At 44.5% G+C, this 27,422-nt stretch overlaps 1 protein-coding gene across 1 annotated transcript in view; it reads left to right on the forward strand.

Annotated features, from left to right (window-relative positions):
- gareml (GRB2 associated, regulator of MAPK1-like) overlaps positions 1-23,922 on the forward strand; it is a 108,755-nt gene extending 84,833 nt beyond the window's left edge. Inside the window, exons 6-8 of the mRNA XM_031800880.1 lie at positions 18,457-19,092; positions 22,729-22,889; positions 23,070-23,922. Coding sequence (XP_031656740.1) covers positions 18,457-19,092; positions 22,729-22,889; positions 23,070-23,658 — 1,386 coding nt within the window. The 3' untranslated portion in view covers positions 23,659-23,922. The remainder of the gene's footprint in view (positions 1-18,456; positions 19,093-22,728; positions 22,890-23,069) is intronic.
- The last annotated feature ends 3,500 nt before the right edge of the window (positions 23,923-27,422 follow it).

Genomic DNA, 27,422 nt, shown 5'->3' on the forward strand with positions numbered 1-27,422 from the left:
GTGACTAACTGTGTTCTGTACTGTAGGTGACTAACTGTGTTCTGTACTGTAGATGACTAACTGTGTAACTGTGTTCTGTACTGTAGGTGTGTAACTGTGTTCTGTACTGTAGGTGACTGACTGTGTAACTGTGTTCTGTACTGTAGGTGACTAACTGTGTAACTGTGTTCTGTACTGTAGGTGACTAACTGTGTTCTGTACTGTAGGGGACTAACTGTGTTCTGTACTATAGGGGACTAACTGTGTAACTGTGTTCTGTACTGTAGGTGAATAACTGTGTTTTGTACTGTAGATGACTAACTGTGTTCTGTACTGTAGGGGACAAACTGTGTTCTGTACTGTAGGTGACTAACTGTGTTCTGTATTGTAGGTGACTAACTGTGTTCTGTACTGTAGGTGACTAACTGTGTTCTGTACTGTAGGTGACTAACTGTGTTCTGTACTGTAGGTGACTAACTGTGTAACTGTGTGTTCTGTACTGTAGGTGACTAACTGCGTTATGTACTGTAGGGGACTAACTGTGTTCTGTACTGTAGGTGACTAACTGTGTAACTGTGTGTTCTGTACTGTAGGTGACTAACTGCGTTATGTACTGTAGGGGACTAACTGTGTTCTGTAATGTAGGTGACAAACTGTGTAACTGTGTGTTATGTACTCTTGGTGACTAACTGTGTTCTGTACTGTAGATGACTAACTGTGTTCTGTACTGTATGTGACTAACTGTGTTCTGTACTGTAGGGGACTAACTGTGTTCTGTACTGTAGGTGACTAACTGTGTAACTGTGTGTTCTGTACTGTAGGTGACTAACTGCGTTATGTACTGTAGGGGACTAACTGTGTAACTGTGTGTTCTGTACTGTAGATGACTAACTGTGTTCTGTACTGTAGGTGACTAACTGTGTAACTGTGTGTTCTGTACTGTAGATGACTAACTGTGGTCTGTACTGTAGGTGACTAACTGTGTAACTGTGTGTTCTGTACTGTAGATAACTAACTGTGTAACTGTGTGTTCTATCCTGTAGATGACTAACTGTGTTCTGTACTGTAGGTGACTAAACTTGTGTTCGGTACTGTAGATGACTAACTAAGATAGTTCTGTACTGTAATGACAACTGTGTTCTGTACTGTAGATGACTTACTGTGTTCTGTACTGTAGATGGACTAACTGTGTTCTGTACTGTAGGTGACTAATGTGTTCCTGTACTGTAGGTGAATAACTGTGTTCTGTACTGGTTGATGACTAACTGGTGTTCTGTTACTGTAGGGGTCTAACTGTATTCTTTACTGTAGGGGATTAAACTGTGTTCTGTACTGTAGGGGACTAACTGGTGTAACTGTGTTCTGTACTGTAGATAAATAACTGCGTTTGTACTGTTGATGACTAACTGTGTTGTACTGTAGATGACTTATTGCGTTCTGCACTGTAGATGACTAACTGTGTTCTTTACTATAGGGGACTAACCTGTGTTCTGGAATGTAGGTGACAAAACTGTGTAACTGTGTGTTTCTGTACTCCTTGGTGACTAACTGTGTTCTGTACTGTAGATGACAACTGTGGTTCTGTACTGGTAGGTTGACTAACGGTGTTCTGTACTATAGGGGACTAACTGTGTAACTGTGTTCCTGTACTGTAGGTGAATAAACTGTGTTTTGTACTGTTACTTGTTTACTGTAGATGACTACTGTGTTCTTACTGTAGATGACTAACTGTTTCTGTACTGTAGATGGACTAACTGTGTCTGTACTGTAGTGACTAAACTGTGTTCTGTACTTGTAGGTGACTAACTGGTGTTCTGTACTGTAGATGACTAACTGTGTTCTGTACTGTAGGTGACTAACTGTGTTCTGTACTGTAGACTGTGTAACTGTGTTCTGTACTGTAGGTGACTAACTGTGTTCTGTACTGTAGATGACTAACTGTGTTCTGTACTGTAGATGACTAACTGTGTTCTGTACTGTAGATGACTAACTGTGTTCTGTACTGTAGGGACAAACTGTGTTCTGTACTGTAGGTGACTAACTGTGTTCTGTACTGTAGGTGACTAACTGTGTTCTGTACTGTAGGTGACTAACTGTGTTCTGTACTGTAGGTGACTAACTGTGTTCTGTACTGTAGTAACTTGTGTTCTGTACTGTAGATGACTAACTGCTGTGTTATGTACTGTAGGTGACTAACTGTGTAACTGTGTATCTGTACTGTAGATGACTTAACTGTGTTCTGTACTGTAGATGACTAACTGTGTTCTGTACTGTAGGTGACTAACTGTGTTCTGTAATGTAGGTGACAAACTGTGTAACTGTGTGTTCTGTACTCTTGGTGACTAACTGTGTTCTGTACTGTAGATGACTAACTGTGTTCTGTTCTGTATGTGACTAACTGTGTTCTGTACTGTAGGGGACTAACTGTGTTCTGTACTGTAGGTGACTAACTGTGTAACTGTGTGTTCTGTACTGTAGGTGACTAACTGCGTTATGTACTGTAGGGGACTAACTGTGTAACTGTGTGTTCTGTACTGTAGATGACTAACTGTGTTCTGTACTGTAGGTGACTAACTGTGTAACTGTGTGTTCTGTACTGTAGATGACTAACTGTGGTCTGTACTGTAGGTGACTAACTGTGTAACTGTGTGTTCTGTACTGTAGATAACTAACTGTGTAACTGTGTGTTCTATCCTGTAGATGACTAACTGTGTTCTGTACTGTAGGTGACTAACTGTGTTCTGTACTGTAGATGACTAACTGTGTTCTGTACTGTAGATGACTAACTGTGTTCTGTACTGTAGATGACTTACTGTGTTCTGTACTGTAGATGACTAACTGTGTTCTGTACTGTAGGTGACTAACTGTGTTCTGTACTGTAGGTGAATAACTGTGTTCTGTACTGTTGATGACTAACTGTGTTCTGTACTGTAGGGGTCTAACTGTGTTCTTTACTGTAGGGGATTAACTGTGTTCTGTACTGTAGGGGACTAACTGTGTAACTGTGTTCTGTACTGTAGATAAATAACTGCGTTTTGTACTGTTGATGACTAACTGTGTTCTGTACTGTAGATGACTTATTGCGTTCTGCACTGTAGATGACTAACTGTGTTCTGTACTATAGGGGACTAACTGTGTTCTGTAATGTAGGTGACAAACTGTGTAACTGTGTGTTCTGTACTCTTGGTGACTAACTGTGTTCTGTACTGTAGATGACAACTGTGTTCTGTACTGTAGGTGACTAACTGTGTTCTGTACTATAGGGGACTAACTGTGTAACTGTGTTCTGTACTGTAGGTGAATAACTGTGTTTTGTACTGTTGATGACTAACTGTGTTCTTTACTGTAGATGACTAACTGTGTTCTGTACTGTAGATGACTAACTGTGTTCTGTACTGTAGGGGACAAACTGTGTTCTGTACTGTAGGTGACTAACTGTGTTCTGTATTGTAGGTGACTAACTGTGTTCTGTACTGTAGGTGACTAACTGTGTTCTGTACTGTAGGTGACTAACTGTGTTCTGTACTGTAGGTGACTAACTGTGTAACTGTGTGTTCTGTACTGTAGGTGACTAACTGCGTTATGTACTGTAGGGGACTAACTGTGTTCTGTACTGTAGGTGACTAACTGTGTAACTGTGTGTTCTGTACTGTAGGTGACTAACTGCGTTATGTACTGTAGGGGACTAACTGTGTTCTGTAATGTAGGTGACAAACTGTGTAACTGTGTGTTATGTACTCTTGGTGACTAACTGTGTTCTGTACTGTAGATGACTAACTGTGTTCTGTACTGTATGTGACTAACTGTGTTCTGTACTGTAGGGGACTACCTGTGTTCTGTACTGTAGGTGACTAACTGTGTAACTGTGTGTTCTGTACTGTAGGTGACTAACTGCGTTATGTACTGTAGGGGACTAACTGTGTAACTGTGTGTTCTGTACTGTAGATGACTAACTGTGTTCTGTACTGTAGGTGACTAACTGTGTAACTGTGTGTTCTGTACTGTAGATGACTAACTGTGGTCTGTGCTGTAGGTGACTAACTGTGTAACTGTGTGTTCTGTACTGTAGATAACTAACTGTGTAACTGTGTGTTCTATCCTGTAGATGACTAACTGTGTTCTGTACTGTAGGTGACTAACTGTGTTCTGTACTGTAGATGACTAACTGTGTTCTGTACTGTAGATGACTAACTGTGTTCTGTACTGTAGATGACTTACTGTGTTCTGTACTGTAGATGACTAACTGTGTTCTGTACTGTAGGTGACTGACTGTGTTCTGTACTGTAGGTGACTAACTGGGTTCTGCACTGTAGGTGACTGACTGTGTAACTATGTTCTGTACTGTAGGTGACTGACTGTGTAACTGTGTTCTGTACTGCAGGTCTGTAACTGTGTTCTGTACTGTAGGTGATTGACTGTGTAACAGTGTTCTTTACTGTAGATGACTAACTGTGTTCTGTACTGTTGATGACTAACTGTGTTCTGTACTGTAGATGACTAACTGTGTTCTGTACTGTAGATGACTAACTGTGTTCTGTACTGTAGGTGACTAACTGTGTAACTGTGTTCTGTACTGTAGATGACTAACTGTGTTCTGTACTGTAGATGACTAACTGTGTTCTGTAATGTAGGTGACTAACTGTGTTCTGTAATGTAGGTGACAAACTGTGTAACTGTGTGTTCTGTACTCTTGGTGACTAACTGTGTTCTGTACTGTAGATGACTAACTGTGTTCTGTTCTGTATGTGACTAACTGTGTTCTGTACTGTAGGGGACTAACTGTGTTCTGTACTGTAGGTGACTAACCGTGTAACTGTGTGTTCTGTACTGTAGGTTACTAACTGCGTTATGTACTGTAGGGGACTAACTGTGTAACTGTGTGTTCTGTACTGTAGATGACTAACTGTGTTCTGTACTGTAGGTGACTAACTGTGTAACTGTGTTCTGTACTGTAGATGACTAACTGTGGTCTGTACTGTAGGTGACTAACTGTGTAACTGTGTGTTCTGTACTGTAGATAACTAACTGTGTAACTGTGTGTTCTATCCTGTAGATGACTAACTGTGTTCTGTACTGTAGGTGACTAACTGTGTTCTGCACTGTAGGTGACTAACTGTGTTCTGTACTGTAGGTGACTGACTGTGTAACTGTGTTCTGTACTGTAGGTGACTGACTGTGTAACTGTGTTCTGTACTGTAGGTGTGTAACTGTGTTCTGTACTGTAGGTGACTGACTGTGTAACTGTGTTCTGTACTGTAGGTGACTAACTGTGTTCTGTACTGTAGGTCACTAACTGTGTTCTGTACTGTAGATGAATAACTGTGTTCTGTACTGTAGGTGACTAACTGTGTAACTGTGTTCTGTACTGTAGGTGACTGACTGTGTAACTGTGTTCTGTACTGTAGGTGACTGACTGTGTAACTGTGTTCTGTACTGTAGGTGACTGACTGTGTAACTGTGTTCTGTACTGTAGGTGACTGACTGTGTAACTGTGTTCTGTACTGTAGGTGACTAACTGTGTAACTGTTTTCCGTACTGTAGTTGACTAACTGTGTTCTGTACTGTAGGTGACTGACTGTGTAACTGTGTTCTGTACTGTAGGTGACTAACTGTGTTCTGTCCTGTAGGTGACTAACTGTGTTCTGTACTGTAGATGACTAACTGTGTAACTGTGTTCTGTACTGTAGGTGACTAACTGTGTAACTGTTTTCCGTACTGTAGTTGACTAACTGTGTTCTGTACTGTAGGTGACTGACTGTGTAACTGTGTTCTGTACTGTAGGTGACTAACTGTGTTCTGTACTGTAGGTGACTAACTGTGTTCTGTACTGTAGGTGACTAACTGTGTTCTGTACTGTAGATGACTAACTGTGTAACTGTGTTCTGTACTGTAGGTGTGTAACTGTGTTCTGTACTGTAGGTGACTGACTGTGTAACTGTGTTCTGTACTGTAGGTGACTAACTGTGTAACTGTGTTCTGTACTGTAGGTGACTAACTGTGTTCTGTACTGTAGGGGACTAACTGTGTTCTGTACTATAGGGGACTAACTGTGTAACTGTGTTCTGTACTGTAGGTGAATAACTGTGTTTTGTACTGTAGATGACTAACTGTGTTCTGTACTGTAGGGGACAAACTGTGTTCTGTACTGTAGGTGACTAACTGTGTTCTGTATTGTAGGTGACTAACTGTGTTCTGTACTGTAGGTGACTAACTGTGTTCTGTACTGTAGGTGACTAACTGTGTTCTGTACTGTAGGTGACTAACTGTGTAACTGTGTGTTCTGTACTGTAGGTGACTAACTGCGTTATGTACTGTAGGGGACTAACTGTGTTCTGTACTGTAGGTGACTAACTGTGTAACTGTGTGTTCTGTACTGTAGGTGACTAACTGCGTTATGTACTGTAGGGGACTAACTGTGTTCTGTAATGTAGGTGACAAACTGTGTAACTGTGTGTTATGTACTCTTGGTGACTAACTGTGTTCTGTACTGTAGATGACTAACTGTGTTCTGTACTGTATGTGACTAACTGTGTTCTGTACTGTAGGGGACTAACTGTGTTCTGTACTGTAGGTGACTAACTGTGTAACTGTGTGTTCTGTACTGTAGGTGACTAACTGCGTTATGTACTGTAGGGGACTAACTGTGTAACTGTGTGTTCTGTACTGTAGATGACTAACTGTGTTCTGTACTGTAGGTGACTAACTGTGTAACTGTGTGTTCTGTACTGTAGATGACTAACTGTGGTCTGTACTGTAGGTGACTAACTGTGTAACTGTGTGTTCTGTACTGTAGATAACTAACTGTGTAACTGTGTGTTCTATCCTGTAGATGACTAACTGTGTTCTGTACTGTAGGTGACTAACTGTGTTCTGTACTGTAGATGACTAACTGTGTTCTGTACTGTAGATGACTAACTGTGTTCTGTACTGTAGATGACTTACTGTGTTCTGTACTGTAGATGACTAACTGTGTTCTGTACTGTAGGTGACTAACTGTGTTCTGTACTGTAGGTGAATAACTGTGTTCTGTACTGTTGATGACTAACTGTGTTCTGTACTGTAGGGGTCTAACTGTGTTCTTTACTGTAGGGGATTAACTGTGTTCTGTACTGTAGGGGACTAACTGTGTAACTGTGTTCTGTACTGTAGATAAATAACTGCGTTTTGTACTGTTGATGACTAACTGTGTTCTGTACTGTAGATGACTTATTGCGTTCTGTATTGTAGATGACTATCTGTGTTCTGTACTGTAGATGACTAACTGTGTTCTGTACTGTTGATGACTAACTGTGTTCTGTACTGTAGATGACTAACTGTGTTCTGTACTGTAGATGACTTACTGTGTTCTGTACTGTAGATGACTAACTGTGTTCTGTACTGTAGATGACTAACTGTGTTCTGTACTATAGGGGACTAACTGTGTTCTGTAATGTAGGTGACAAACTGTGTAACTGTGTGTTCTGTACTCTTGGTGACTAACTGTGTTCTGTACTGTAGATGACAACTGTGTTCTGTACTGTAGGTGACTAACTGTGTTCTGTACTATAGGGGACTAACTGTGTAACTGTGTTCTGTACTGTAGGTGAATAACTGTGTTTTGTACTGTTGATGACTAACTGTGTTCTTTACTGTAGATGACTAACTGTGTTATGTACTGTAGGGGACAAACTGTGTTCTGTACTGTAGGTGACTAACTGTGTTCTGTATTGTAGGTGACTAACTGTGTTCTGTACTGTAGGTGACTAACTGTGTTCTGTACTGTAGGTGACTAACTGTGTTCTGTACTGTAGGTGACTAACTGTGTAACTGTGTGTTCTGTACTGTAGGTGACTAACTGCGTTATGTACTGTAGGGGACTAACTGTGTTCTGTATTGTAGGTGACTAACTGTGTAACTGTGTGTTCTGTACTGTAGGTGACTAACTGCGTTATGTACTGTAGGGGACTAACTGTGTAACTGTGTGTTCTGTACTGTAGATGACTAACTGTGTTCTGTACTGTAGGTGACTAACTGTGTTCTGCACTGTAGATGACTAACTGTGTTCTGTACTATAGGGGACTAACTGTGTTCTGTAATGTAGGTGACAAACTGTGTAACTGTGTGTTCTGTACTCTTGGTGACTAACTGTGTTCTGTACTGTAGATGACAACTGTGTTCTGTACTGTAGGTGACTAACTGTGTTCTGTACTATAGGGGACTAACTGTGTAACTGTGTTCTGTACTGTAGGTGAATAACTGTGTTTTGTACTGTTGATGACTAACTGTGTTCTTTACTGTAGATGACTAACTGTGTTCTGTACTGTAGATGACTAACTGTGTTCTGTACTGTAGGGGACAAACTGTGTTCTGTACTGTAGGTGACTAACTGTGTTCTGTATTGTAGGTGACTAACTGTGTTCTGTACTGTAGGTGACTAACTGTGTTCTGTACTGTAGGTGACTAACTGTGTTCTGTACTGTAGGTGACTAACTGTGTAACTGTGTGTTCTGTACTGTAGGTGACTAACTGCGTTATGTACTGTAGGGGACTAACTGTGTTCTGTACTGTAGGTGACTAACTGTGTAACTGTGTGTTCTGTACTGTAGGTGACTAACTGCGTTATGTACTGTAGGGGACTAACTGTGTTCTGTAATGTAGGTGACAAACTGTGTAACTGTGTGTTATGTACTCTTGGTGACTAACTGTGTTCTGTACTGTAGATGACTAACTGTGTTCTGTACTGTATGTGACTAACTGTGTTCTGTACTGTAGGGGACTACCTGTGTTCTGTACTGTAGGTGACTAACTGTGTAACTGTGTGTTCTGTACTGTAGGTGACTAACTGCGTTATGTACTGTAGGGGACTAACTGTGTAACTGTGTGTTCTGTACTGTAGATGACTAACTGTGTTCTGTACTGTAGATGACTAACTGTGGTCTGTACTGTAGGTGACTAACTGTGTAACTGTGTGTTCTGTACTGTAGATAACTAACTGTGTAACTGTGTGTTCTATCCTGTAGATGACTAACTGTGTTCTGTACTGTAGGTGACTAACTGTGTTCTGTACTGTAGATGACTAACTGTGTTCTGTACTGTAGATGACTAACTGTGTTCTGTACTGTAGATGACTTACTGTGTTCTGTACTGTAGATGACTAACTGTGTTCTGTACTGTAGGTGACTAACTGTGTTCTGTACTGTAGGTGACTAACTGGGTTCTGCACTGTAGGTGACTGACTGTGTAACTATGTTCTGTACTGTAGGTGACTGACTGTGTAACTGTGTTCTGTACTGCAGGTCTGTAACTGTGTTCTGTACTGTAGGTGATTGACTGTGTAACAGTGTTCTTTACTGTAGATGACTAACTGTGTTCTGTACTGTTGATGACTAACTGTGTTCTGTACTGTAGATGACTAACTGTGTTCTGTACTGTAGATGACTAACTGTGTTCTGTACTGTAGGTGACTAACTGTGTAACTGTGTTCTGTACTGTAGATGACTAACTGTGTTCTGTACTGTAGATGACTAACTGTGTTCTGTAATGTAGGTGACTAACTGTGTTCTGTAATGTAGGTGACAAACTGTGTAACTGTGTGTTCTGTACTCTTGGTGACTAACTGTGTTCTGTACTGTAGATGACTAACTGTGTTCTGTTCTGTATGTGACTAACTGTGTTCTGTACTGTAGGGGACTAACTGTGTTCTGTACTGTAGGTGACTAACCGTGTAACTGTGTGTTCTGTACTGTAGGTTACTAACTGCGTTATGTACTGTAGGGGACTAACTGTGTAACTGTGTGTTCTGTACTGTAGATGACTAACTGTGTTCTGTACTGTAGGTGACTAACTGTGTAACTGTGTTCTGTACTGTAGATGACTAACTGTGGTCTGTACTGTAGGTGACTAACTGTGTAACTGTGTGTTCTGTACTGTAGATAACTAACTGTGTAACTGTGTGTTCTATCCTGTAGATGACTAACTGTGTTCTGTACTGTAGGTGACTAACTGTGTTCTGCACTGTAGGTGACTAACTGTGTTCTGTACTGTAGGTGACTGACTGTGTAACTGTGTTCTGTACTGTAGGTGACTGACTGTGTAACTGTGTTCTGTACTGTAGGTGTGTAACTGTGTTCTGTACTGTAGGTGACTGACTGTGTAACTGTGTTCTGTACTGTAGGTGACTAACTGTGTTCTGTACTGTAGGTCACTAACTGTGTTCTGTACTGTAGATGAATAACTGTGTTCTGTACTGTAGGTGACTAACTGTGTAACTGTGTTCTGTACTGTAGGTGACTGACTGTGTAACTGTGTTCTGTACTGTAGGTGACTGACTGTGTAACTGTGTTCTGTACTGTAGGTGACTGACTGTGTTCTGTACTGTAGGTGACTGACTGTGTAACTGTGTTCTGTACTGTAGGTGACTAACTGTGTTCTGTACTGTAGGTGACTAACTGTGTTCTGTACTGTAGGTGACTAACTGTGTTCTGTACTGTAGATGACTAACTGTGTAACTGTGTTCTGTACTGTAGGTGTGTAACTGTGTTCTGTACTGTAGGTGACTGACTGTGTAACTGTGTTCTGTACTGTAGGTGACTAACTGTGTAACTGTGTTCTGTACTGTAGGTGACTAACTGTGTTCTGTACTGTAGGTGACTTACTGTGTTCTGTATTGTAGGTGACTAACTGTGTTCTGTACTGTAGATGACAACTGTGTTCTGTACTGTAGGTGACTAACTGTGTTCTGTACTATAGGGGACTAACTGTGTAACTGTGTTCTGTACTGTAGGTGAATAACTGTGTTTTGTACTGTTGATGACTAACTGTGTTCTTTACTGTAGATGACTAACTGTGTTCTGTACTGTAGATGACTAACTGTGTTCTGTACTGTAGGGGACAAACTGTGTTCTGTACTGTAGGTGACTAACTGTGTTCTGTATTGTAGGTGACTAACTGTGTTCTGTACTGTAGGTGACTAACTGTGTTCTGTACTGTAGGTGACTAACTGTGTTCTGTACTGTAGGTGACTAACTGTGTAACTGTGTGTTCTGTACTGTAGGTGACTAACTGCGTTATGTACTGTAGGGGACTAACTGTGTTCTGTACTGTAGGTGACTAACTGTGTAACTGTGTGTTCTGTACTGTAGGTGACTAACTGCGTTATGTACTGTAGGGGACTAACTGTGTTCTGTAATGTAGGTGACAAACTGTGTAACTGTGTGTTATGTACTCTTGGTGACTAACTGTGTTCTGTACTGTAGATGACTAACTGTGTTCTGTACTGTATGTGACTAACTGTGTTCTGTACTGTAGGGGACTACCTGTGTTCTGTACTGTAGGTGACTAACTGTGTAACTGTGTGTTCTGTACTGTAGGTGACTAACTGCGTTATGTACTGTAGGGGACTAACTGTGTAACTGTGTGTTCTGTACTGTAGATGACTAACTGTGTTCTGTACTGTAGGTGACTAACTGTGTAACTGTGTGTTCTGTACTGTAGATGACTAACTGTGGTCTGTACTGTAGGTGACTAACTGTGTAACTGTGTGTTCTGTACTGTAGATAACTAACTGTGTAACTGTGTGTTCTATCCTGTAGATGACTAACTGTGTTCTGTACTGTAGGTGACTAACTGTGTTCTGTACTGTAGATGACTAACTGTGTTCTGTACTGTAGATGACTAACTGTGTTCTGTACTGTAGATGACTTACTGTGTTCTGTACTGTAGATGACTAACTGTGTTCTGTACTGTAGGTGACTAACTGTGTTCTGTACTGTAGGTGACTAACTGGGTTCTGCACTGTAGGTGACTGACTGTGTAACTATGTTCTGTACTGTAGGTGACTGACTGTGTAACTGTGTTCTGTACTGCAGGTCTGTAACTGTGTTCTGTACTGTAGGTGATTGACTGTGTAACAGTGTTCTTTACTGTAGATGACTAACTGTGTTCTGTACTGTTGATGACTAACTGTGTTCTGTACTGTAGATGACTAACTGTGTTCTGTACTGTAGATGACTAACTGTGTTCTGTACTGTAGGTGACTAACTGTGTAACTGTGTTCTGTACTGTAGATGACTAACTGTGTTCTGTACTGTAGATGACTAACTGTGTTCTGTAATGTAGGTGACTAACTGTGTTCTGTAATGTAGGTGACAAACTGTGTAACTGTGTGTTCTGTACTCTTGGTGACTAACTGTGTTCTGTACTGTAGATGACTAACTGTGTTCTGTTCTGTATGTGACTAACTGTGTTCTGTACTGTAGGGGACTAACTGTGTTCTGTACTGTAGGTGACTAACCGTGTAACTGTGTGTTCTGTACTGTAGGTTACTAACTGCGTTATGTACTGTAGGGGACTAACTGTGTAACTGTGTGTTCTGTACTGTAGATGACTAACTGTGTTCTGTACTGTAGGTGACTAACTGTGTAACTGTGTTCTGTACTGTAGATGACTAACTGTGGTCTGTACTGTAGGTGACTAACTGTGTAACTGTGTGTTCTGTACTGTAGATAACTAACTGTGTAACTGTGTGTTCTATCCTGTAGATGACTAACTGTGTTCTGTACTGTAGGTGACTAACTGTGTTCTGCACTGTAGGTGACTAACTGTGTTCTGTACTGTAGGTGACTGACTGTGTAACTGTGTTCTGTACTGTAGGTGACTGACTGTGTAACTGTGTTCTGTACTGTAGGTGTGTAACTGTGTTCTGTACTGTAGGTGACTGACTGTGTAACTGTGTTCTGTACTGTAGGTGACTAACTGTGTTCTGTACTGTAGGTCACTAACTGTGTTCTGTACTGTAGATGAATAACTGTGTTCTGTACTGTAGGTGACTAACTGTGTAACTGTGTTCTGTACTGTAGGTGACTGACTGTGTAACTGTGTTCTGTACTGTAGGTGACTGACTGTGTAACTGTGTTCTGTACTGTAGGTGACTGACTGTGTTCTGTACTGTAGGTGACTGACTGTGTAACTGTGTTCTGTACTGTAGGTGACTAACTGTGTTCTGTACTGTAGGTGACTAACTGTGTTCTGTACTGTAGGTGACTAACTGTGTTCTGTACTGTAGATGACTAACTGTGTAACTGTGTTCTGTACTGTAGGTGTGTAACTGTGTTCTGTACTGTAGGTGACTGACTGTGTAACTGTGTTCTGTACTGTAGGTGACTAACTGTGTAACTGTGTTCTGTACTGTAGGTGACTAACTGTGTTCTGTACTGTAGGGGACTAACTGTGTTCTGTACTATAGGGGACTAACTGTGTAACTGTGTTCTGTACTGTAGGTGAATAACTGTGTTTTGTACTGTAGATGACTAACTGTGTTCTGTACTGTAGGGGACAAACTGTGTTCTGTACTGTAGGTGACTAACTGTGTTCTGTATTGTAGGTGACTAACTGTGTTCTGTACTGTAGGTGACTAACTGTGTTCTGTACTGTAGGTGACTAACTGTGTTCTGTACTGTAGGTGACTAACTGTGTAACTGTGTGTTCTGTACTGTAGGGGTCTAACTGTGTTCTTTACTGTAGGGGATTAACTGTGTTCTGTACTGTAGGGGACTAACTGTGTAACTGTGTTCTGTACTGTAGATAAATAACTGCGTTTTGTACTGTTGATGACTAACTGTGTTCTGTACTGTAGATGACTTATTGCGTTCTGTATTGTAGATGACTATCTGTGTTCTGTACTGTAGATGACTAACTGTGTTCTGTACTGTTGATGACTAACTGTGTTCTGTACTGTAGATGACTAACTGTGTTCTGTACTGTAGATGACTTACTGTGTTCTGTACTGTAGATGACTAACTGTGTTCTGTACTGTAGATGACTAACTGTGTTCTGTACTATAGGGGACTAACTGTGTTCTGTAATGTAGGTGACAAACTGTGTAACTGTGTGTTCTGTACTCTTGGTGACTAACTGTGTTCTGTACTGTAGATGACAACTGTGTTCTGTACTGTAGGTGACTAACTGTGTTCTGTACTATAGGGGACTAACTGTGTAACTGTGTTCTGTACTGTAGGTGAATAACTGTGTTTTGTACTGTTGATGACTAACTGTGTTCTTTACTGTAGATGACTAACTGTGTTATGTACTGTAGGGGACAAACTGTGTTCTGTACTGTAGGTGACTAACTGTGTTCTGTATTGTAGGTGACTAACTGTGTTCTCTACTGTAGGTGACTAACTGTGTTCTGTACTGTAGGTGACTAACTGTGTTCTGTACTGTAGGTGACTAACTGTGTAACTGTGTGTTCTGTACTGTAGGTGACTAACTGCGTTATGTACTGTAGGGGACTAACTGTGTTCTGTATTGTAGGTGACTAACTGTGTAACTGTGTGTTCTGTACTGTAGGTGACTAACTGCGTTATGTACTGTAGGGGACTAACTGTGTAACTGCGTGTTCTGTACTGTAGATGACTAACTGTGTTCTGTACTGTAGGTGACTAACTGTGTAACTGTGTGTTCTGTACTGTAGATGACTAACTGTGGTCTGTACTGTAGGTGACTAACTGTGTAACTGTGTGTTCTGTACTGTAGATAACTAACTGTGTAACTGTGTGTTCTATCCTGTAGATGACTAACTGTGTTCTGTACTGTAGGTGACTAACTGTGTTCTGTACTGTAGATGACTAACTGTGTTCTGTACTGTAGATGACTAACTGTGTTCTGTACTGTAGATGACTTACTGTGTTCTGTACTGTAGATGACTAACTGTGTTCTGTACTGTAGGTGACTAACTGTGTTCTGCACTGTAGGTGACTAACTGGGTTCTGCACTGTAGGTGACTGACTGTGTAACTATGTTCTGTACTGTAGGTGACTGACTGTGTAACTGTGTTCTGTACTGCAGGTCTGTAACTGTGTTCTGTACTGTAGGTGATTGACTGTGTAACAGTGTTCTTTACTGTAGATGACTAACTGTGTTCTGTACTGTTGATGACTAACTGTGTTCTGTACTGTAGATGACTAACTGTGTTCTGTACTGTAGATGACTAACTGTGTTCTGTACTGTAGGTGACTAACTGTGTAACTGTGTTCTGTACTGTAGATGACTAACTGTGTTCTGTACTGTAGATGACTAACTGTGTTCTGTAATGTAGGTGACTAACTGTGTTCTGTAATGTAGGTGACAAACTGTGTAACTGTGTGTTCTGTACTCTTGGTGACTAACTGTGTTCTGTACTGTAGATGACTAACTGTGTTCTGTTCTGTATGTGACTAACTGTGTTCTGTACTGTAGGGGACTAACTGTGTTCTGTACTGTAGGTGACTAACCGTGTAACTGTGTGTTCTGTACTGTAGGTTACTAACTGCGTTATATACTGTAGGGGACTAACTGTGTAACTGTGTGTTCTGTACTGTAGATGACTAACTGTGTTCTGTACTGTAGGTGACTAACTGTGTAACTGTGTTCTGTACTGTAGATGACTAACTGTGGTCTGTACTGTAGGTGACTAACTGTGTAACTGTGTGTTCTGTACTGTAGATAACTAACTGTGTAACTGTGTGTTCTATCCTGTAGATGACTAACTGTGTTCTGTACTGTAGGTGACTAACTGTGTTCTGCACTGTAGGTGACTAACTGTGTTCTGTACTGTAGGTGACTGACTGTGTAACTGTGTTCTGTACTGTAGGTGACTGACTGTGTAACTGTGTTCTGTACTGTAGGTGTGTAACTGTGTTCTGTACTGTAGGTGACTGACTGTGTAACTGTGTTCTGTACTGTAGGTGACTAACTGTGTTCTGTACTGTAGGTCACTAACTGTGTTCTGTACTGTAGATGAATAACTGTGTTCTGTACTGTAGGTGACTAACTGTGTAACTGTGTTCTGTACTGTAGGTGACTGACTGTGTAACTGTGTTCTGTACTGTAGGTGACTGACTGTGTAACTGTGTTCTGTACTGTAGGTGACTGACTGTGTAACTGTGTTCTGTACTGTAGGTGACTGACTGTGTAACTGTGTTCTGTACTGTAGGTGACTAACTGTGTAACTGTTTTCCGTACTGTAGTTGACTAACTGTGTTCTGTACTGTAGGTGACTGACTGTGTAACTGTGTTCTGTACTGTAGGTGACTAACTGTGTTCTGTCCTGTAGGTGACTAACTGTGTTCTGTACTGTAGATGACTAACTGTGTAACTGTGTTCTGTACTGTAGGTGACTAACTGTGTAACTGTTTTCCGTACTGTAGTTGACTAACTGTGTTCTGTACTGTAGGTGACTGACTGTGTAACTGTGTTCTGTACTGTAGGTGACTAACTGTGTTCTGTACTGTAGGTGACTAACTGTGTTCTGTACTGTAGGTGACTAACTGTGTTCTGTACTGTAGATGACTAACTGTGTAACTGTGTTCTGTACTGTAGGTGTGTAACTGTGTTCTGTACTGTAGGTGACTGACTGTGTAACTGTGTTCTGTACTGTAGGTGACTAACTGTGTAACTGTGTTCTGTACTGTAGGTGACTAACTGTGTTCTGTACTGTAGGGGACTAACTGTGTTCTGTACTGTAGATGACTAACTCTGTTCTGTACTGTAGGGGACTAACTGTGTAACTGTGTTCTGTACTGTAGGTGACTAACTGTGTTCTGTACTGTAGGTGACTAACTGTGTAACTGTTTTCTGTACTGTAGGTGACTAACTGTGTTCTGTACTGTATGTGACTGACTGTGTAACTGTGTTCTGTACTGTAGGTGACTGACTGTGTAACTGTGTTCTGTACTGTAGGCGACTGACTGTGTAACTGTGTTCTGTACTGTAGGTGACTAAATGTGTAACTGTGTTCTGTACTGTAGGTGACTAACTGTGTTCTGTACTGTAGGTGACTAACTGTGTAACTGTGTTCTGTACTGTAGGTGTGTGACTGTGTTCTGTACTGTAGGTGACTGACTGTGTAACTGTGTTCTGTACTGTAGGTGACTGACTGTGTAACTGTGTTCTGTACTGTAGGTGACTATCTGTGTAACTGTGTTCTGTACTGTAGGTGACTAACTGTGTTCTGTACTGTAGGTGACTAACTGTGTTCTGTACTGTAGATGAATAACTGTGTTCTGTACTGTAGGTGAATAACTGTGTAACTGTGTTCTGTACTGTAGGTGACTGACTGTGTAACTATGTTCTGTACTGTAGGTGACTGACTGTGTAACTGTGTTCTGTACTGTAGGTGACTAACTGTGTAACTGTGTTCTGTACTGTAGGTGTGTAACTGTGTTCTGTACTGTAGGTGACTGACTGTGTAACTGTGTTCTGTACTGTAGGTGACTAACTGTGTAACTGTGTTCTGTACTGTAGGTGTGTAACTGTGTTCTGTACTGTAGGTGACTGACTGTGTAACTGTGTTCTGTACTGTAGGTGACTAACTGTGTTCTGTACTGTAGGTCACTAACTGTGTTCTGTACTGTAGGTGACTAACTGTGTAACTGTGTTCTGTACTGTAGGTGTGTAACTGTGTTCTGTACTGTAGGTGACTGACTGTGTAACTGTGTTCTGTACTGTAGGTGACTAACTGTGTTCTGTACTGTAGGTCACTAACTGTGTTCTGTACTGTAGGTGACTGACTGTGTAACTGTGTTCTGTACTGTAGGTGACTGACTGTGTAACTGTGTTCTGTACTGTAGGTGACTAACTGTGTAACTGTTTTCTGTACTGTATGTGACTAACTGTGTTCTGTACTGTAGGTGACTGACTGTGTAACTGTGTTCTGTACTGTAGGTGACTAACTGTGTAACTGTGTTCTGTACTGTAGGTGTGTAACTGTGTTCTGTACTGTAGGTGACTGACTGTGTAACTGTGTTCTGTACTGTAGGCGACTAACTGTGTTCTGTACTGTAGGTCACTAACTGTGTTCTGTACTGTAGGTGACTGACTGTGTAACTGTGTTCTGTACTGTAGGTGACTGACTGTGTAACTGTGTTCTGTACTGTAGGTGACTAACTGTGTTCTGTACTGTAGGGGACTAACTGTGTTCTGTACTGTAGGTGACTAACTGTGTTCTGTACTGTAGGTGACTAACTGTGTTCTGTACTGTGGTTGACTAACTGTGTTCTGTACTGTAGATGACTAACTGTGTAACTGTGTTCTGTACTGTAGGTGACTAACTGTGCTCTGTACTGTAGGTGACTGACTGTGTAACTGTGTTCTGTACTGTAGGTGACTAACTGTGTAACTGTGTTCTGTACTGTAGGTGACTAACTGTGTTCTGTACTGTAGGGGACTAACTGTGTTCTGTACTGTAGATGACTAACTCTGTTCTGTACTGTAGGGGACTAACTGTGTAACTGTGTTCTGTACTGTAGGTGACTAACTGTGTAACTGTTTTCTGTACTGTAGTTGACCAACTGTGTTCTGTACTGTAGGTGACTGACTGTGTAACTGTGTGTTCTGTACTGTAGGTGACTAACTGTGTTCTGTACTGTAGGGGACTAACTGTGTTCTGTACTGTAGGTGACTAACTGTGTAACTGTGTCCTGTACTGTAGGTGACTAACTGTGTGATTCTGTCTGACTCCAGGTGAGAGAGGGGCATCGCTACAAGCTGTTGAACATTGTCAGTAAGACAGTGGTGTTGTGTCTTGTCCTACGGCCAATACAACTGGTTCCCTCCCACTTCCTGTTGCTACGCTGCATGCCGCGCTTCTCTGTGGCTACGCCCTCGGCAACTACAGACAGTCTGTTGCTACGGCAGCATGCCAGCTTCGACCCTGATGGGTACAGCCGAGCCGTCCGTGAGACGCGTCCAGAACTCAGCGAGGAGAGAGTGTGTGTGAGCGAGGACGGTGTGTGTGTGAGCCCGCGAAGGGGAGGTGTGTGTGTGTCAGCGCAGGACTCTCAGCTGCTGTCCGTGTGTGTGTTCGCTGGGGGCGGAGTTACAGACAACATCAGCCAATCGCAACGCTGCAGAGACTCTCTAGGGGAGGGGACAGAGTACCTCTCTCCCAATTGGACAGAGGCTGAGCTGCAGACCAGTGAAGAGATCCCCTACGAGGAACTGTGGACCAATCAGACTGCAGAGGGCCTGGGGAAGGCAGAGCCAAACCGCATCTCTGTCCATTCCTCTTCCTCTTTGGATGGATTGCTGGGGACTGCCCGCCTCGCCATGGTGACAAGAGTATCAACCCCACCCCCTGTACCTCCAAAATCAGACGCAGTGAGTCTCTCCCTTAGAGATACCTAGAGAGCACCTCTCCTATCTATACTATATTGATACCTAGAGAGCACCTCTCCGTCTATACCAGAGAGAGGAGAGGTGCTCTCTCTAGTATATCTATACCATAGAGATACCCTCGCCTATCTATATCATAGAGATACCTAGAGAGCACCTCTCCTATCTATACCAGAGAGATAGGCCCGTTCTTCTCTTCTCCTCTCCTCTCCCCTGCTACTCTTCCCGGGTCCTTAGTGTACAAGAAAAAGTAGTGCACTATGTTTTCTGTCAACATACCTGGTGAAATTATGGTTAAAAACAACTCTAAAGGGTGGGGCCCTATAAAATCTGTTTTCCATTCCCCCCCCCCCCTGGTTTTACATTTGTATTTGTTTTTCATAAGGAAACAACAGTGGTCTGAGTTTTTTTCAATGCTTACATCACATTAAATACCTTATTTTTTATGTTTGGAAGAACTAACAAATGTCGATTTCCCCCCCGCCCCCCCCCTCATTGTGCATCTAGCAAGTGAGGAATGTGCTGTCTAACTTGCCATTCTAGTGATGGTTCTGACTGCTGCTGCTCATTTCATGGCAACATTTGCAAATAATAGATACAAATTATGTACTTCTGCCAGGTGAGCCTACTTTGCAGTTAACATTTCAAGATGCACTATGCAAAAACAAATCTTAAGAACGGGACGCATAGAAATTACTCACATAGAACAGATCTACCACTTCTTAGACTTGCTTTAAATTATAATGACAGATCTATAACATACATTTCTATGTGAATTTGGTTGGGTTGCCCAAATAGGGACATATTGCAGCTTTAATTGGGAAGGTTTTGGGGAAAGTATTTCTACCTAGTCTAGTATTACATAGATACATTACTATACATACATAGTCTAGTATCTATTATTTCTGTCAACCCACAAGACGGTTATCACATCAACTTGCTTCACATGAAGTAATAGACAAACACGCGCACCACACAGAAAGACAGGGGCAATATTACTGGAAATTAATTGGTAGATATTGTGTTAGTTTTTTGGCTTTTTAAACCAATAGTGGCTAACCAGCGGTGGGATAATGTCAGTGTTGCCTTGATTAGATAGTAGCTGGGAGCTACTATCTAATGAGATTTGTTTATCTTGTGAGATTTGTTTATGACAGTTTGCGGTGGAACACGTGAAAATTGCATGTTGGTAGCTGGCTATTGGTAGCTGGCGATCAACCTTTTGGAGACCCCTGTCATAGAGATACCTAGAGAGCCCCTCCTATCTATACCATATAGATACCCTCGCCTATCTATGCCATAGAGATACCTAGAGAGCACCTCTCCTATCTATGCCATAGAGATACCTAGAGAGCACCTCTCCTATCTGTGACAGCATGGGCAGCACCAATGAGGGATGTCTCCATTTGTAAGTAGTCCACTGGGTGGGACATCCTATAGGTTAAGGAAGAACCAAATTCCATCCAGGTCATTAGGAGAATGAAGGCGATTCGGGTCATTAGGAGGGATCAGCCAATGAATGACGGCGATTCAGGTCATTAGGAGGGTTGAAGGAGATTATCAATTGTTTTGCTCAAATCCTCGCGTCCTCTCCTTCTTTTGATTAAGGTCAAAGGTAATCGAGGAGCGGAAACCGTTGTGCTTGTATGAAATGACTCTCGTCATCAATCAAATGATGTTTACTATTTGATTATTCAACAGTTTTACCCCATTTACCTGTTTTTCGAATTGATAGTTACGACCTTGCCTCAGTGCAGCAACTCGGTAGAGGTGAAGATCAGGACGTGTCCTCCGAAGCATGCACCGCCAAGCCGTGCTGAACCCGGAAGTCAACCAAACCAACGTATCAGAGGAAACACCGTTCGACTGATGACCCCAGGCAGCTTGCAGGCACCCGGTCTGCCAAACCCTCCCCGGGCGGTGCTCCCGGTCATGGTCGGCTGGGACACCGCCTGGGAGGCCCAAATTATGTTTACAGGGTTGGAATCACATTTATATGTGTAAAAAAATTTAATAAATAGGTGTGCCAGACATTTTATAGATAAAAAGATTACTTGCGTATCGTTTTTAAACATACTTTTCTCCTCCGAGAAAACAACAGGGGGGTGTAGGAGTCTCGGTAGGAGCCTCGGTAGGAGCCTCGGTAGGGGCCTCGGTAGGAGCCTCGGTAGGAGCCTCGGTAGGGGCCTCGGTAGGAGCCTCGGTAGGAGCCTCGGCCGGAGCCTCGGTAGGAGTCTTGGTAGGAGCCTCGGCTGGAGCCTTGGTAGGAGTCTTGGTAGGAGCCTCGGTAGGAGTCTCGGTAGGAGCTTCGGTAGGAGTCTCGGTAGGAGCCTCGGCAGGATCCTCGGTAGGAGCCTCGGTAGGAGTCTCGGTAGGAGCCTCGGTAGGAGCCTCGGTAGGAGCCTCGGTAGGAGCTTCGGTAGAAGTCTCGGTAGGAGCCTCGGCAGGAGCCTCGGTAGGAGCCTCGGTAGGAGTCTCGGTAGGAGCCTCGGCAGGAGCCTCGGTAGGAGCCTCGGTAGGAGACTCGGTAGGAGTCTCGGTAGGAGCCTCGGTAGGAGTCTCGGTAGGAGTCTCGGCAGAAGCCTCGGTAGGAGCCTCGGTAGGAGTCTCGGTAGGAGTCTCGGTAGGAGCCTCGGTAGGAGCCTCGGTAGGAGCCTCGGCAGGAGCCTCAGTAGGAGTCTCGGTAGGAGCCTCGGCGGGAGCCTCGGCAGGAGCCTCGGTAGGAGTCTCTGTAGGAGCCTCGGTAGGAGCCTCGGTAGGAGTCTCGGTAGGAGCCTCGGCAGGTGCCTCGGGAGGAGTCTCGGTAGGAGCCTCGGTAGGAGCCTCGGTAGGAGGCTGTTGAAGCTGCAATATGTAACGTTTTGGACGATCTCACCAAATTCACATAGAAAGCAAGTCTAAGAAAAGGCATATCTGTTCTATGTGTGCTATTTCTATGCTTCCCATGCTTAAGTTTAGTTTGTACCTGTTCAGACAACACCCTCCAGGTGGCAGTAAATCATCAACCTTGTCTTTAAACCTGTTCAGACAACACCCTCCAGGTGGCAGTAAATCATCAACCTTGGGTTCATACCTGTTCAGACAACACAGTTTGTCTTCCGACTGTCAGAAGTAGTAGATGAAACTTCAAAATGGTGGAAACCCTTAATGGTGCTGTTCATGCTAAATCAGGCTTTGTGTCAGAAAAGCCCTCTATCCCCCCCCCCACTCTCTCTCTCTCTCTCTCTCCATCTGGTTGTTAAACTCAGGATGAGACTGAATTATTGATACACACTTACTGGAATTGGTCACACACACACACTCACTCTGTGTGTTTCAAATCAAACTTTATTATTCACATGCGCAGAATACAAGAAGTGTAGACCTTACTGTGAAATGCTGACTTACAAGCCCCTAACCAACAATGCAGTTTGTATGCTGAAGAGTGTGTTTCAGGAGTGAAAGGTTGAGAGTGACATTTACCAGCATGCCAACACACACACACACACACACACACACACACATACACACACACACACACACACACACATTCCTTGCACATTCCTCTGGAAATTCTTCAGACTCAGACTATAGAAACCACTCTGTGTGTGGTTGTGTGTGTGTGTGTGGTTGTGTGTGTAGGTGAGAGAAGAGTGCAGGTTCCTGATCGCTCCTCCAGTTCCTCCTCGATGCTGTAAAGGAGACTCCTCCCCTTCCTGTCCAAGCCCCACCCCCAGTCCACCGGTCCCGCCCCGCTTCCCTCAGACACATCTCTCCTATTACTCTTCTGGACCACCCAACAGGTACACACACACTCTCACACACACACACACACACACACACACACACACACACACACACACACACACACACACACACACACACACACACACACACACACACACACACACACACTAACCATAACCCTCTCTCTCATCCTTACCTCTCTCTCTCTTTCCATCTTTCCCTCTTTCTCTCTCTAGTTGTTCTGTCTCTCCTCCAGACTCGTCTATCTACTGTTATCCATGTTCCTGGACTGACCCCTCCCACATCAGCCCTGAGCCAATCCCTGCTCTCCCTGCTGACAGCTTGGCCAATCCCCAGCCAGCGCAGGCCACCTGGGTGGAGCCGTGGAGCTATAATTCCTCCTCCTTCTCCCGGCTGAGGCTTCCGCCCCCTCAGAGTCGATTCGCTCCCTTCGGAGCACTTAACCCCTTTAACCGCCCTAGTCCCTCCCCCTGCCCTTCCCCAGAGCCTATACCAGCCAATCAGACAGCAGAGCTCTCCAGAGGCGCTGAGGGAGGCGGGACATGCGAGGGGTCGACTCCGCCTAGTGACCCTGCCTGGCGCCCGCCCACTGACCTGTCTGCCCTCTCATTGGAGGAGGTGTCTGCCAGTCTGAGGTTCATTGGCCTATCAGAGGCAGCGGTGGGCGTGTTCCAGAGAGAGCGCGTTGACGGGAGCCTCCTGGTTCAGCTCGACGAGGAGACCCTGTCACATGACTTCCATCTCAGCCGATTGCACGTCACCAAGATCACACAGTTCATACAGGGCTGGAGGCCCAAGATTTAACACCTATTGTGACACTGTCACAAGGTGTTTATCACAACATTGGAGGCTGCTGATTGGAGGACGGCTCATAAAAATGGCTGGAATGGAAACCATGTGTTTGATATACTTGATAGCATCCCACTCCAGCCTTTAGCACGAGCCCATCCTCCCCGATTACGGTGCCACCAACCTACTGTGCGATCTACGTAAAGGACGAAGGCAAGGTTTGCTATTTTAACGAAGTACTGTAAAGCCGCTCGAGGCGAAGGTTGCCCCTAACTGAAACACTACAGATAAACACTACAGATAAAAACTACAGATAAGGAAATTGTCAGATCAATAAATAGTTTCTCACTATTCCATCTGTGTTGGATTGTCTTTCGACTCCACCAGGCGGCCATGTCGTCTACTCCACCAGGCAGCCTTGTCGTCTACTCCACCAGGCGGCCTTGTCTTCTACTCCACCAGGCAGCCTTGTCGTCTACTCCACCATGTCGTCTACTCCACCAGGCGGCCTTGTCGTCTACTCCACCATGTCGTCTACTCCACCATGTCGTCTACTCCACCAGGCAGCCTTGTCGTCTACTCCACCATGTCGTCTACTCCACCAGGCGGCCTTGCCGTCTACTCCACCAGGCGGCCTTGTCATCTACTCCACCAGGCAGCCTTGTCGTCTACTCCACCAGGCAGCCTTGTCGTCTACTCCACCAGGCGGCCTTGTCGTCTACTCCACCAGGCAGCCTTGTCGTCTACTCCACCAGGCGGCCATGTCGTCTACTCCACCAGGCGGCCTTGTCGTCTACTCCACCAGGCGGCCTTGCCGTCTACTCCACCAGGCGGCCTTGCCGTCTACTCCACCAGGCGGCCTTGTCGTCTACTCCACCAGGCGGCCTTGCCGTCTACTCCACCAGGCGGCCTTGTCGTCTACTCCACCAGGCGGCCTTGTCGTCTACTCCACCAGGCGGCCTTGCCGTCTACTCCACCAGGCGGCCTTGCCGTCTACTCCACCAGGCGGCCTTGCCGTCTACTCCACCAGGCGGCCTTGTCGTCTACTCCACCAGGCGGCCTTGTCGTCTACTCCACCAGGCGGCCTTGCCGTCTACTCCACCAGGCGGCCTTGCCGTCTACTCCACCAGGCGGCCTTGCCGTCTACTCCACCAGGCGGCCTTGCGGTCTACTCCACCAGGCGGCCTTGACGTCTACTCCACCAGGCGGCCTTGTCGTCTACTCCACCAGGCAACCTTGTCATCTACTCCATCAGGCGGCCTTGTCATCTACTCCACCAGGCAGCCTTGTCGTCTACTCCACCAGGCAGCCTTGTCGTCTACTCCACCAGGCGGCCTTGTCGTCTACTCCACCTGGCGGCCTTGTCGTCTACTCCACCAGGCGGCCTTGTCGTCTACTCCACCAGGCGGCCTTGTCGTCTACTCCACCAGGCGGCCTTGTCGTCTACTCCACCAGGCGGCCTTGTCGTCTACTCCACCAGGCGGCCTTGTCGTCTACTCCACCAGGCGGCCTTGTCGTCTACTCCACCAGGCGGCCTTGTCGTCTACTCCACCAGGCGGCCTTGTCGTCTACTCCACCAGGCGGCCTTGTCGTCTACTCTACCAGGCGGCCTTGTCGTCTACTCTACCAGGCGGCCTTGTCGTCTACTCCACCAGGCGGCCTTGCCGTCTACTCCACCAGGCGGCCTTGCCGTCTACTCCACCAGGCGGCCTTGCCGTCTACTCCACCATGTCGTCTACTCCACCAGGCGGCCTTGCCGTCTACTCCACCATGTCGTCTACTCCACCAGGCGGCCTTGCCGTCTACTCCACCAGGCGGCCTTGTCGTCTACTCCACCAGGCGGCCTTGCCGTCTACTCCACCATGTCGTCTACTCCACCAGGCGGCCTTGCCGTCTACTCCACCAGGCGGCCTTGCCGTCTACTCCACCTTGTCGTCTACTCCACTAGGCGGCCTTGCCGTCTACTCCACCATGTCGTCTACTCCACCAGGCGGCCTTGCAGTCTACTCCACCAGGCGGCCTTGCCGTCTACTCCACCATGTCGTCTACTCCACCAGGCGGCCTTGCCGTCTACTCCACCAGGCGGCCTTGCCGTCTACTCCACCTTGTCGTCTACTCCACTAGGCAGCCTTGTCGTCTACTCCACCAGGCGGCCTTGCCGTCATTTTTCAGCGGACCAGGAGTGCCAATTTAGCTCAGATGAGAACTGAGCGTCCCCTGTTTGCAAAAGTAGCACAGCCATGAACACACCCTGTACTTTCTGTCTGTTTGCTGTAGTCACTCTCAGTGGGCAGCTTCCTCAGTGGGCAGCTTCCTTAGTGGGCAGCTTCCTCAGTGGGCAGCTTCCTCAGTGGGCAGCCTGTGACATGACTTCCACTTTAGGACGTTAACAACGTGGTGCCACTCCATCTTAACTCCTCCTCCACATTGACTTGATTGGTTGAACAGTACAGAAGAGAACCCCCCCCCCCCCGACAGTAAAAATGTTTTTCTCGTCAGGACCAGAAAGAAGGAAACACCGCTTAGGCATTTATTTTCCTCCTGCAACGTTAGGTTAGCCATCCTACATGTCCCTTCTTATTGGTTGAATCAGATGCTGTGTACCTTCCGCTTGGATGAACCGGAAGGTGTGCTTCGTAAGAAGCATTTCAAGGTCCTGGAGTGGCCTAGCCAGTCTCCAGATCTCAACCCCATAGAAAATCTTTGGAGGGAGTTGAAAGTCTGTGCCTTCGCTATTCTTCTTGGGGCAGCAGGGTAGCCTAGTGTTTAGAGCATTGGACTAGTAACCGGAAGGTTGCAAGTTCAAATCCCCGAGCTGACAAGGTACAAATCTGTCGTTCTGCCCCTGAACAGGCAGTTAACCCACTGTTCCTAGGCCGTCATTGAAAATAAGAATTTGTTCTTAACTGACTTGCCTAGTTAAATAAAGGTTAAAAGAAAATTGATTGGAGGAGAGATAGGGACTTTATACTGCCACTTGGAGGGTAATTAGTGAAGTGTGCAGAGCATTTAGATCTCCATATTTCAAGGTGAACATGCTGGCCAGTCAACCTATTACAGAACGCCTTTGGTTTGTGGAGCACAAGTTTAAGGTCTCGATTCAATCAGATCGTTGGAGTCATCAAATCGGTGACAAGCTGCTCTTGCGATCATTAACCCTTCCTTAACGTTATTGAGTGAATTAAGAAGGAATGGCGATGTAATTTGTAGCGAAATGTGGTTTTCCATTAAAATAATAATTACTGTGTTCTAAACACGACGTAATAAAGGAACTTGTGTCGCAAGATAAAAAGATAAGTCAGACGGGAGTTTGAGTGATGAAGTTGGACAGAGAATATCAACATCTCTCCGCAAGAAACACTTGGATGAACTGTAAAAACACATATAATCTGTCAATTGAGCCTTATTCTCTGCCAGATGTCATGCAAACTGTTATATGTGGATAATAGCTATAGCTAGGCCTGTCTGTATGATTGACTTGTCATTTCAATAGGCCTAAGCTACTAAATACAATCTGGGTTTATGATTGTAATTCAACTTTGCCATGGTTTGCTTAGCTAGATGCAGGTAGCCTATAACTCCTGATAGGCCTGTTAGATAGGCTACAGTAGGCTAGGCAAGATGTAAAATGAACAATTTACTACAGTAGCTTGCTTAATTCAAATTGACAGACTCATTTATTGAATCTGAATAGCGAGGAGATTTCTGTAAAAAGTGTTTGTGTTGCCCAATAGCATGGATTTGACAGCTCTAACGCAGTTCTACCTTCGAACACATCA

This window comes from Oncorhynchus kisutch, linkage group LG21, assembly GCF_002021735.2.
Source record: "Oncorhynchus kisutch isolate 150728-3 linkage group LG21, Okis_V2, whole genome shotgun sequence".
Lineage (NCBI taxonomy): Eukaryota > Metazoa > Chordata > Actinopteri > Salmoniformes > Salmonidae > Oncorhynchus > Oncorhynchus kisutch.